The following is a 13,607-nucleotide window of genomic DNA, read 5'->3' as shown; positions in this document are numbered from 1 at the left end:
GTGTATGCCAGGTTTCAAACGCACCAAATCTTTATTAATATTTTCTGCTGTACATTAAAAGGTTTAAATGCCTGATTTCACTTGTAAAATTCTTAATCTGAGCTTTAATGTAAACAGAATAGATTTTTAGTATGAGCCATCATGGACGTTATCAGTCACAACATAAAACCTAGATTTTTACTACAATGCCTGGCCAAAAAAAAAAAAAAAAAAGTTGCATACTCTAATATTTAGTTGGACCACTTTTATCTTTGATTATGGCACGCATTCGTCGTGGCATTGTTTCGACAACTTTATGCAACGTCACAATTGCATTAATTTTTGGCCAAGATCTTGCATTGATGACGGGACAGTCGAACCACTCCGTAAAGTCTTCTCCAGCACATCCCAAAGACTTTCAGTCGGGTTAAGGTTGGGACTCTGTGGTCACCAATTCATGTGTGAAAATGATCTCTCATTCTCACTGAACCACTCTTTCACAATTTGAGCCTGATGAATCTTGGCATTGTCGTCCTGGAACATGCCCGTGCCGTCAGGGAAGAAAAAAATCCATTGATGGGATAACCTGGTCATTCAGTACATTCAGGAAGTCAGCTGACTTCATTTTATTGCCGCATAACGTTGCTGAGCCTAGATCTGACCAACTGAAGCAACTCCAGATCATAACACTGCTTCCAGAGGCTTGTACAGTGGGCACTATGCATGATGGGTGCATCACTTCATGCGCTTCCCTTCTTACCCTGACGTGCCCATCGCTTTGGTATAGGGTAAATCTGGACTCATCAGCCCACATGACCTTTTTCCATTGCTCCACTTTCCAATCTTTATGCTCCCTAGCAAATTTAAGTTGTTTTTTTCAGATTAACCTCACTAACAAGTTGCTTTCTTGTGGCCACACTGCTGTTTAGTCCCAGTCCTGTAAATTCTCGTCACATTGTGCATGTGGAAATGCTCTTACTTTCACTATTAAACATAGCCGTGTGTTCTACTGTCGATTTTTTACAATCTCCGATCACGATCATTCAAGATTTTTTCCCGACCACATTTCTTCCGTGAAGCTGACGGTTCACCACTATCCTTCCAGGTTTTAATAGTGTGTTGGACAGTTTTTAACCCAATTCCAGTGATTTCAGCAATCTCCTTAGTTGTTTTCTTTGCTTCATGCAGGCCAGGAATACGTCTTCCGAAATGTTTTTTTAATAAATGAGAAGCTACACACTGCATCAGTTAGGGTTAAAAGAATTGTTGCCAGCTGAAACATATTAATCACTGCAAAAATGATCCAATCATAGGCTCTTTAGTATCTGCTTATTTAAATGCAAACAGCAACTTTTTTTGGGCCAGGCAATGTATTTCTGAAAAATACAAATAAGATGGTGCTTGCCAGTACAAAACTGTTCGCTATGATGCTAGAGCATAGTGGGTAGTTGTTAGGGTGTTGCTATGCAACTGCAATGGTTTTCTAGGTTGTTGCTTGGTGGATACTAGGGTCTTCTGTGGAGCTGCTACTGGCCCAAATCAAAAGAGCGGAATCTCTGATAGTCTTATCCCTAGATATGGCTGTGGTCTCTTCTGCAATAGAAGTCAATGGGATTTTATTCACCATTTTATCATGTGCCAGCCAAGGGCGTAACCAGGAAATTACTTTTGGGTGGGCCTCAATAAAAATGGATGGGCCAAATTTTGCCCAATTTTTTTTAACCAAATTTGATCATTTTATATTTTATAAATATAAATTTGAAGTCAAAGAATAATCTCTAATATTCTGGGTGGGCCTCGGTCTAATTTGGCTACGCCACTGGTGCCAGCCAAAAATCGTTAGTCCAATCACTTAAAAAAGTAATGGCACACAAAACAAGCTTCACAATTTGAGGTATCATTCACATTGTATTTGTTGCACAAAGATTGCAGGATGAGTTAAATGCCAAAATAATGATAGTTACGCTTGCTGTAGCCATCATTACTGGCCAAAATTTCTATATTCCATAATTTCTGAAAAAGTTTCTCTGGTATGTAACTGGTTTGAAGGCATATTGCAGAGTTTCCTGAAGGTTGTTTTGTTGCTGGTACTGTTGTCGTTTTGTAACCAAGTCCCCCTTTCTCTTTCTTATTGTCATTGTTGTGAAACTGTACACTTCCCTTCTGTAATTGCACACCCTAAGATCCACACCAACCAATCATAGTGGCCTTGTGACCACAGAGATTGATGTCTTCATCAATCAATGCTCTTAGAGGTAGCAGTTGCTAGCCTACATGCTTTACTTTATTCCTAAAGCTCTGATGGGAATCCCTGTATCTTCTATTAGTTCTTTTCAGTTGTCAGCAGATATTGTGTATGTAGGAGAGAATTTATGATGAAAAACTTACAGAAATACACTTGGCTAGGTGATTAGATCCAAACTAGAAAAATATTCTGGACTTTCTCATTGGCGTGTGATGTTTAATTAATAAATATTATGAAGCATACATGTTTTTGATCTTGTGTTGTCATTTGCTTTGGTTTTATGTAGTGCATTTATATGTATGTACAGTGGATATGCATAGTGTCTGTGTAGTGTGTATATATATATATATGTGTGACTCATCAGTAGACACCAGTTCTCGATTAAGGGTCCCTCTGAAGGATAAATTGAATGCAAGCGGTGAAATGGCCCTCAATTATTTATGTCGGTCTGTTGGGCTGTAAGCGATACCCAATGAGAATCAATGATTTGGATCAGGTGACAGAGTGATCCGGTGATCTGTGATCCTGCCACCCAGGGATTTATCAAAATGTACACATGTCACATCTTGCAGAACTAACCACCAAAAGATGAATTCCTTACTGTCGCCACTGTAGCAAACACAGTCTTTTGAATTGACATTGTTTTAATGTGTGTCTCTAGATAATGGGTGAACTTAGGCTTTTTTAAAGCTGTTTTTACAATAGGATTTCTAGTTGCAAAAGGCTGTTAATTCTCCTGTTTAACTGACCAGAATAATGGCATGCTTTTTAATAATTTGAAAGGTATGATTACTTCCTAAGATGTTACTGCAGAAGCTTGATGATGTTTCATCAAATAATTTCTCAAAATGTGTTTTAAGGTGCCACATTTGTCTAAAAGGCATAGTTTGGCTTTAAATGTTCATAATTGCTATCATTGGCCGTGATATATTTTTCAAAGCTTTTCAGAGTCTGGTGTGGAACCGGCTCAAAGCATCCTTGTGTGCTGTCTTTGTGTGTTCAACCTGACATTTGGAGATTAGAGTGTTTCTTGAATGCTATTTGCAAAGCAAACAATCATCTCCCAGTGGAATTGAAGGTTAGATATTGTAGGATAAATCAAGGTTGATGCTCCAGCTACAGCCACAATAAAACCATGATGTGGACTTAACAAAATGGATATGGTTTGAAGGACATTGGCTTAAACTATTTCATTCTTCTTATGTGCTTTTGTCTATATAAACATTATGGTTGTTTCTCAAACCTGGTGCGATTCATAAAAGCCTCTGCGGGTTCTGAGTAGGGCTGCGAGAGTTAAACTGTTTAATAGTCTAATGTTTCTTCATTTGGAGGTTGTGATGGTTGAATTCAACCTTTCAACCATATCTTTTTACATATGAACCTACATAAAATATGATTATACCATGCAACTAAATGTGGCATTACACATCACTCATAATTGCAATCATCACAAAAACAAGACTTGATCAATTATTTTCTATATAATATTGTGTTTATGCTTTTTCTTCAGACTGATACGATTAAAAGCGATCTCTCTGTACAGATGATGCTCTCTGTATAGGTGGATATACAATAAACTGCACAAGTTGTCACAGGGGTCTTGTATTGTTTCAAGTGCTTAGTCAGCCATGCTACCTGGAAGATAATACTTTAATTTTAGAGCTTTTGTTTTTTAAACCATTGGAACATCCATAACATCTAATGTTTGTTTTTGTGTGTCTCACCTCTAGGTGGAGTCACGTGACACACTCAACAGCATTGCATTGAAGTTCGACACCACCCCCAATGAGCTCGTACAACTCAACAAACTCTTTTCTCGAGCTGTGGTCCCTGGCAAGGTATAGCCTCTTCGTTTTCAGCACAGTCACTGTCTCAAACTCTCATCCAATGCTAAACTTATTCTCACAATTAATTTAAATTTTATACAATGTTAAGTATGTACAACACATATTATAAATTCTGTGTATGTTCCTTTGTAGGTGCTGTATGTCCCTGACCCAGAATACATCTCCAGTGCGGACAGCTCCCCCTCCCTCAGTCCCATCAGCCCCCTCTCGCCCACATCCTCTGAGGCTGATCTGGAGAAAGCCACCACGGTAAGAGCAATCGCGATCTTCAATCACAAGTTTAATGGGAATCATACAAGGGACAGGCTTACATTTACATTTGTCCTGTGAAGTGAAAAACTTTAATTTTAGAATGTACAGGCATGTGATTAAAATGTTTGAATGAGAATTTAGATGCCAAGGTCTATTCATTTGACACATTGCAAATTTTGGAGATACATGGTAGATGGTGTATATAGACTATATTATAGTATAATATATATATTATATTATAGGACACATTTTTTTCCAACAGTGTTCCATTGTAAAGCACTGTAATCCCAAACTGAAAACTCAATTTCCTTAAGCTTTTAGCATTTTATTTTTTAGTTTTTTTGGGTGGATTTTTCCCCTTTTCACCCAATTTGGAATGCCCTATTCCCAGTGTGCTTTTTTTAAGTCCTCGTGGTGGCGTAGTGATTCGCCTAAATCCAGGTGGTGGAGGATGAATCCTAGTTGCCTCCGCGTCTGAGACCATCAACCCGCACATCTTATCACGTGGCTTGTTGAGTGCGTTGCCACGGAGACATAGCGCGTGTGGAGGCTTCACGCCATCCACCGTGGCATCCGCGCTCAACTCACCACGCGCCCCTCCGAGAACGAACCACATTATAGCGACCACGAGGAGGTTACCCCATGTGACTCTACCCACCCTAGCAACTGGGCCAATTTGGTTGCTTAGGAGACCTGGCTGGAGTCACTCAGCACACCCTGGGATTCGAACTAGCAAACTCCAGGGGTGATAGACAGCGTGTTTTACCACTGAGCTACCCAGGCCCCCAGCTTTTAGCATTTTTGATATATAAGCATACATTTTTCCATCATTTGGAACATGGCACAGGAAAATCCAAAAATCAATGTAATATGTTACGTTTTATTAAGGTCCACTGAGTATAATATGAAGTCACATTTTATTCAGCTTGAAACCAGCAAATTAATAAGTGATTGTGATTTCACACTAATGCAATCTTTAATGTATGCAATAGACCATGTAAGTAAAATAGCAGCGCCATGGAGGATCGCTTTGCATAGTTTGCACTTTTACATGGATTCAATTATTTTCCATATACTTTGGCCACATTTTTCATTTGTAGTCGCTGAACTGAGCTGTTCCAATCAAATTCGGCCAGAGATCGAAACTAGTGTTCAAACTTAGAATTGCATAATACATTACTTTACATTTTTGTTGACATGGCTGTTTGTAATGAATGAATGCTAAAATATAAATGGATGTGTCATGCACCCGCTTGGTTCTGGGCACCGAAATGATCAACTGAATGGCTTGTACAGAAATAATTAAAAAAGAAATTAATCAAACCATACTGATGATTTTATTTGGGAATTATCTGTAGAGTGGTAGAAAATGTGATATTTTTGGCTTGTCCTCAAGTCTCCTCATGAACATGTGCCAGACTTGCTCAGACTAAACTTCTGTGATCATCTGTGTTCCTTTTTATTTGCTCCAAACATCATGGCAAAATTATCTTTGCTTTTTAAGCGTTTCAGGCAATTTGCTAAACTACATGACAGCTGTGAATATGTTTACAATAAAACCAAAGAAATATGAGACATCTGCTGTTCTACTTCAGTTCTGGATACACACCTCACTGTCTTTATTAATTGTGTCTAATTATAAGCATATTACATTATGCAACCTCTATGGAATGTGCGAATATGAATGAATTGATAGAAATAATAAATGTTAGCACTATAAATGAGCTGTATAAATGTGGTTTTGATTTATAACGGCACCTGACTATCAGTATCTCTCAATGCATAAAGTACATGTGTGCACACACAGAATGCAGGCCAGACATGACGACATGTAAATATTGGAGAGGTCACACTTGTTGGTCATGAAATTTTCCTGGTAAATGGAAGTCGGACTCGCACTGCTTATTGACCTTTTATCTAGAATGTGGAACAAATGGAGACATTGGGATGGGGCAACAAGAAGAAAGTGTAAATCTTGGTCACACATATAGGGCTGGCTTTGAAGTCAACAGAAATGCATGAATACTTTCTAGTTTTTTGTTTTGTTTTGTTTTGTTTTGTTTCACTTCACTGCGCTTTTTGTTTTGTTTAGTTTTGTTTTGCTTTTTGTTTTATTTTGTTTTGTTTGTTTTCCCACAGTTGTGCGTAAAAACAGACAATGGCTGAGTTTGGAATGGTATACTATCCATTGTCTAACTACTTAAGCCATATGGCAGAAATAGTAAAAGCAGTATGGTAGTATGCAAATCTGAACTCAGACAAAGTCATAGTTGTACAAGGCTGTCTGAATACATGGCAGATGTACTCCTAAATGTATGCAAACTTCTCTAAATTTTTATAATAATGTAAAGTATTGTAAAGGTGTAATGTAAAGTCAGTATTGTCATCTCAACAATCCCACTACTTAATCAGTAGTATGAAGATCTAACTGCATGCATATTAATATTAGCACTTTGAAAAATGAGCATAGTTACACAGCAGCAAATTGAACAGTCCAGGGAACTAGATGAGAACCTTGCATTTATGCCTTAATAACCACAACTGACACATTTTCCAGGAATGCCCCCCATGGTAATCATTACAAAGTAAAAAAAAAAAAAAAAGATTTTTTTTAAGAAAGGCTGCTTGTTAAGGTGTATGTAAAGACATTCAGGCTGATTTCTGCCAAAAAACAAAAAAACAAATCCTTATTCTTCTTTATTCTTATTCTTGTTTCATAGTGTATGCCTACAAGGGGGTGGCAGTGCTTACCAGTTATCCTTTTATTAAAGGCTGTTTTTCACAAATGAAGCCCAAGATTCCAATAACTGCTGAATTCAGACAAACTGCATTTTGTTTTTGGCTGTGTGTTCTTCCCTAGTTGGTGATATTGGATGATAAAAAGAAGGAAGATCCCTTGGTAGACTCACAATAGTTCCTCTTCTGTACTTATGTCTTTTGAGTGCTTTATTTTTGTCTTGGACGGTGATTTTGAGGATGCCAAATGATTTATGTCACCTCTGTTGGATTAGTGAGTGTGTCTGTGTGTAGTTCCGGCTCCATATGGTCATGGATTTAACGGCCCTGCTGTCTGTGCCAGAAATTCCGAGGTACATGGTTGCATTTCCTTATGAGTCATCAATGGGCAGAGCATACAAATGAACTTGCAAATGCACACAAAATTTTACTAATTTCAAATGTTTTCAGGTGTAAACATATATGTCAGGCATACGAATGAAAACACAAATTCCTGTACCTATTAACAGCCTTGAGTTTTGACTAAATGTTACTATACCATCATAAAACATGCACAGTCACACAAACATTCATGTGCATATTCATACAATATTAATGTAACCCACAGCTAGCTTATGCATTTCAGCATATTGATTAATGCACTCAGTGGAGTGCAATCACACACAGCAACCATACATTTACATATTCATATTCTTACAAAAAATTTACTGTGCATGAAAGCACAGCGTAAATATACTAGTTTTTCTACATGTATTTACATGCACCTATGACAAACTAGTTCACCCAAAAATGAAATTCTTTCACCATTTACTCACCCTGATGCCATTCTGAACCTGTATGACTTTTTGTTTTGTGGAACACAAATGGAGATGTTTAGTAGAATGTTGAAGCTGGTCTTTTCCTAATGTGAAAGCAGACAGTGACCAATCTTCCCTTCCACTGTAACTCAAATCTGAATGAAGAGTTGACCATGTGTTCAGCTTATAACAGCATTTTGGGTTATGGCAAATTTTTATTTGTTTTGTTTTTTGTTTTGTGCTTTGGGTTTTGTTTTGTTTTGTTTTCAACTTGAACCTGATCTAAATCTCATTGAGTGAGTTCACAATGTGTTTGGACTTTTACAGTCAAAATTTTGCCTCAAATTCAGGAGGATTGCTGCAGTGAACAGTAAAAGATCACATATTTTGTAAAACTGGAAATAACCTTTTTAAATCACTGGATCTGTATTGGTGTGTCAGCACTAGCTTTCCGCAAGCAGTGAATTTCCTTTTTCTTGTCCTTTAATGAGCTCTCACACGCACAACACAAAGATGCTGACAGTAACGTGCAGCATCATGTTAGGAAACCTGCCTCGGTCTCCTGGGTTTCTGGCTGTCAGCTTTTTATAGCAAAGAACCCTCTATGGATCTCTACCTTATGCTTTAATAGGCTGTTATTTTCAAGCCTCCTTGTTATGCTGACTGTGTTTGTGTGTATGTGTGAGTGTTGGGGTGTGTATTATGAACTCAGAGTTTGGCCACATTCAGTGTAATGTGGCGAGTGCTACCATTGATCAAGCTCTTTCTAACTCAAACTTCATCCCACCAGGATTCAGATGATGCCCATCGAAGACAAACCAACCCAGCTATAGGTCATGGGGCCCACCGGCCAGCCCGAGTGGTTTCATCCACCTCTGAAGAGGAAGAGGCACTTACGGAAAAGTTTCTTAAAATGAACTGCAAATTCATCACGGATGGCAAGGTGAGTTTAAGGAATAGAGATTTATTTTGAGAACAATGGTGTGATTTACATTCTCTTCTAGTTTTCTATCAATCACTCTTCGTTTCATCCTACTTCATTTTGCTCACAAAAATGTTTGTGTAAGGTTAGTCTCAACCTTAGCAATTCCGTGTACTGCCCCGAGTCAGTTCACTGACTATTCTAATGCATATTACACTCCAAAATGGCAAGTTCAGGCTGGAATTCCAGTTCCACAATGTGTATTAAACTTTGATCAAAAGTCTAAGGTCCACTTTTTTGTTTTATAATGTTTACCTTCCACCTCTTTTAGGGAATAGTCAGTGGTGTGCTGCTGGTCACCCCAAACAACATCATGTTTGACCCTCATAAGTCAGACCGATTGGTGCAGGAGAGGGGATGTGAGGAGTATGGGATCATGTGCCCCCTAGAGGAGGTGCAGTCTGCAGCCATGTGCAGGGAGATCACAGACATCAGGGTCAGAGAGCTTGTGCCACCGTAAGTTGCTTGACAGACTTTAGCATCACTATTTCTCATACTGGGGGTTAGGGGTGTTTCATTGTGCTACAGAAGGTGTGTGATTAATTTTCTAAGTAATCAGACTTCGAGTTAGATCTTTTAAATTAGGCCACTAAATAACTACCAAGCAACCACCCAGAACAACCTAACAACCACTCTGAACACCTTAACAAACATATAGCAGTGCCTTGGGAACCACCCAGAACACCCTAGCAACCACATAGCAATGCTCAGGCAAGCACCAAGATCACTCAACTGCATGGCAGCATTAGGAAACCACTTGCTTGCAATTGCAGAGCAACGTACTAGCAACCACATATCAATGCGCTAGCAACCAACAAGCAATGCTCTAGGAACCACTCAGAACAACTTAGAAAACAAATAGCAATGCCCTGGCAACAACACAGAACACCCTATCAACCTCATACTGTAGCAGCAGCAGGCATCCACCCAGAACTCTCTAGCAACCACCCAGGAATGCCCTAGCCTTTGGCATAGAATACGCGGAGGATAAAAGCAAAGTTTGTCCCCCGCAATTTTTCACAGGGAAAATGTGTTTACGCTGTGTCTTTCATACAGCAAATGTCTAAATGTGTAAATGCAAAAGTTAAAATTCACTGGTCAGTCATGTAATTAACTCGTTTATAAAAGAAAATCCATTTATTTATTTATTTATATATTTTTGTGTCATCCCAGAGATCTGGAGCTAGATCTTTCTGCGATGGAGGTAAGCCACCTCAAGAGGGCGCCACGTCTAAATACCACCGATGCGGCACACCGAATCCGTGATAGGGGCAATGACAGTGCCAGTACAGCCCCTCTTAGCACAGAAGCTTCGCTGTCTGAAGACGTTTTTACAGAGTCCGAACTTTCGCCTGTCCGTGATGATGCCGTTGCGACATCTTCTGACGATTTGCAGCCGATAAAATCCTCAGGGGCATCTTCTGAATCGGTGCAGACCATCAACCAGGTTTCCACTGCCATGGAAGAACCTTCAACAGCTGAACAAAAGGATGTAAAGGGAGTAATAAAAAATACAGACACAGATGAAAGAGGATTGAGGGATAGCGGTATTGAGCAGAGCCTGAATGCCACAGATTTATCCATTGAGATGCTGTCAGGGAATGTTCTGGAAAACACTAAAAGGGAACAACCTGCGGATGAAACCAAATCACGCGACACCTCTGAGTCACTTTGTTCGGACACTGTAGCAGCCGAGGATTCGGCGAAAAGACGGGAAACTCAGAGAAGCATGGGGGATCATACTATGCAATTGACCAATGATACAAAGGAAGGGGAACAAGGAATGTCAAATGAGGTTTCAACAGCCAATGAGATTGGAGCAGAGGAGGGGCAGAGTACAGAGGAAGGTAACCGACAGTTTACAGTCAACATACAGTGCATCCGGAAAGTATTCACAACGCTTCACTTTTTCCACATTTTGTTATGTTACAGCCTTATTCCAAAATGGATTAAATTCATTATTTTCCTCAAATTTCTACAAACAATACCCCATAATGACAACGTGAAAGAAGTTTGTTTGAAATCCTTGAAATGATTGGAGTCCACCTGTGGTAAATTCAGTTGATTGGACATGATTTGGAAAGGCACACACCTGTCTATATAAGGTCCCACAGTTAACAGTGCATGTCAGAGCACAAACCAAGCCATGAAGTCCAAGGAATTGTCTGTAGACCTCCGAGACAGGATTGTATCGAGGCACAGATCTGGGGAAGGGTACAGAAAAATTTCTGCAGCATTGAAGGTCCCAATGAGCACAGTGGTCTCCATCATCCATAAATGGAAGAAGTTTGGAACCACCAGGACTCTTCCTAGAGCTGGCCGCCCGGCCAAACTGAGCGATCGGGGGAGAAGGGCCTTAGTCAGGGAGGTGACCAAGAACCCGATGGTCACTCTGACAGAGCTCCAGCGTTTCTCTGTGGAGAGAGGAGAACCTTCCAGAAGAACAACCATCTCTGCAGCACTCCACCAATCAGGCGTGTATGGTAGAGTGGCCAGACGGAAGCCACTCCTCAATATAAGGCACATGACAGCCCGCCTGGAGTTTGCCAAAAGGCACCTGAAGGACTCTCAGACCATGAGAAACAAAATTCTCTGGTCTGATGAAACAAAGATTGAACTCTTTGGCCTGAATGGCAAGCGTCATGTCTGGATGAAACCAGGCACCGCTCATCACCTGGCCAATACCATCCCTACACTGAGCGCTCTGGACCTCAGACTGGGGCGAAGGTTCATCTTCCAACAGGACAACGACCCTAAGCACACAGCCAAGATAACAAAGGAGTGGCTATGGGAGAACTCTGTGAATGTCCTTGAGTGGCCCAGCCAGAGCCCAGACTTGAACCCGATTGAACATCTCTGGAGAGATCTGAAAATGGCTGTGCACCAACGCTCCCCATCCAACTTGATGGAGCTTGAGAGGTCCTGCAAAGAAGAATGGGAGAAACTGCCCAAAAATAGGTGTGCCAAGCTTGTAGCATCATACTCAAAAAGACTTGAGGCTGTAATTGGTGCCAAAGGTGCTTCAACAAAGTATTGAGCAAAGGCTGTGAATACTTATGTACGTTATTTTTATTTATTTTTTTATTTTTTTATAAATTTGCAATGATTTCAAACAAACTTCTTTCACATTGTCATTATGGGGTATTGTTTGTAGAATTTTGAGGAAAATAATGAATTTAATCCATTTTGGAATAAGGCTGTAACATAACAAAATGTGGAAAAAGTGAAGCGCTGTGAATACTTTCCGGATGCACTGTAAAACTGGTTGGAGTCACCATATTTACTTTATTAATAATAAATGTTCCTGATCTTATTGTGCATAATTCATCATCACAGATTATTCCAAAGAAAAACATTTTTCTTTTGCCTTTTTGGTCTTTTAAAATGTAATAACTTGCTCCGCCTCTAAAATGACTTTCCTTTTTGGGCTGACGACACAAAGGCCTTGCAGGCTATTGGTTAATGTTAACCAATAGCCTACTAACTATTTATGCATTGTTTTAGGCTACTATTAAAGGTAATGCAGCATTTATAAATCTTGCCAGTAGTTAACACAGTCTTTTAATGCCTGTTAACTTTAATGAAAAAAGGGTTACGGCAATAATGGTAAGTACTTATTTATATTTGCATAGTATTCTGTTGTGGAATGCTTATTTTTCACTTTCATTTTACATGGAAATATGTCACATTGTGGCCATTTCTTGTTGACTTGTCTCCTTTAAGCCTTCTCTCATTCCCTATGATCTCTTTCCCAAGGGTATTGCTAATATGAAGTATCACTATCACCTATCCTTGATGATATAACAGAACTTGCAGATTTATTTAAGTGTCAGCCAACACATGATCCTGCTATATCGCTGTTGCAGTCTGGCTGCTCTAATGAGAATGTTGCCCTAAAAATAAACCAAAAGATTAATTTTTAGTTAGTCTTGCTTGATCAGGCATAGATCCAGGGAATTAATTTGTCCGATTTATTGATTTCTCTCCAGCACGCTAACCACATCAACTCACTCAGCATGACATCTTATTTAGCATACATTGTATCTAGGTAGAACAGATTGATGGGGTATGCTAAAATCTCAATGAATACAAATAGAATGCTAGATTCATGTTTCAATTTTACATACTGATATAACTGTGAATAACCAATTATTTCCTTACCCAGTTGTGTCGGGGTCCAAAAACAAGCAAAAGTCCCACAAGTTCCTGTGTCTGCGAGTTGGCAGGGCCATGCGGAAGACCTTTGTGTCCCATGCCAGTGCCTCCATGCAGCAGTACGCCCAAAGAGACAGGAAGCACGAGTACTGGTTCGCCATTCCGTCTGAGAGGTTAGTGCTATTCATAGTTTGGCCTCCCAACACTTAAATATCACCTTCCTGTACTGCTTAAATGTGGAACATTGTTTACTGGTGCATACTTCTCCAGACTTTGGTGCAATACATTTATTAACTGGCTAAGTGCAGGGGGTTACTTAATTAGTGGCAAGCATCACAATTGCTCTTGCTAATACTTAGTGTAAGGGATTTTAACAAACCCGTAACTGTACGTAATAAACTTCAGTGCATAACTGTGCAACAATGTGTGTGCTGCAGACATGAATTATACCTAAAATTGTGTGGCTTTTTGAGGAGAGGTGTGCTATTATTTTTCTAAGCAACAAACTAATGATTTTTGGGAAATAAAATTGCATTGAAAGGGTGACCCAAAGCATATCTTGCGACTAGAATATCATAGAGACTTAGGCCATTAGGCAACAAATTAGCAACCAA

General features: G+C 39.5%; 1 protein-coding gene across 4 annotated transcripts in view; it reads left to right on the top strand.

Moving 5' to 3' along the window:
• Window positions 1-13,607, top strand: part of oxr1b (oxidation resistance 1b) — a 69,995-nt gene that overhangs the window by 34,198 nt on the left and 22,190 nt on the right. For all 4 annotated transcript variants that reach the window (XM_051663680.1, XM_051663678.1, XM_051663677.1 and 1 more), the window contains 6 exons: window positions 3,955-4,062; window positions 4,204-4,320; window positions 8,647-8,799; window positions 9,110-9,294; window positions 10,012-10,685; window positions 13,004-13,166. In XM_051663680.1, the coding sequence (XP_051519640.1) occupies window positions 3,955-4,062; window positions 4,204-4,320; window positions 8,647-8,799; window positions 9,110-9,294; window positions 10,012-10,685; window positions 13,004-13,166 (1,400 nt within the window). The remainder of the gene's footprint in view (window positions 1-3,954; window positions 4,063-4,203; window positions 4,321-8,646; window positions 8,800-9,109; window positions 9,295-10,011; window positions 10,686-13,003; window positions 13,167-13,607) is intronic.

This window comes from Myxocyprinus asiaticus, chromosome 30 (assembly GCF_019703515.2).
Source record: "Myxocyprinus asiaticus isolate MX2 ecotype Aquarium Trade chromosome 30, UBuf_Myxa_2, whole genome shotgun sequence".
In the NCBI taxonomy this organism is placed as follows: domain Eukaryota; kingdom Metazoa; phylum Chordata; class Actinopteri; order Cypriniformes; family Catostomidae; genus Myxocyprinus; species Myxocyprinus asiaticus.
The sequence above is the reverse complement of the archived record's forward strand: the minus strand, read 5'-3'. Positions and strand labels throughout refer to the sequence as shown.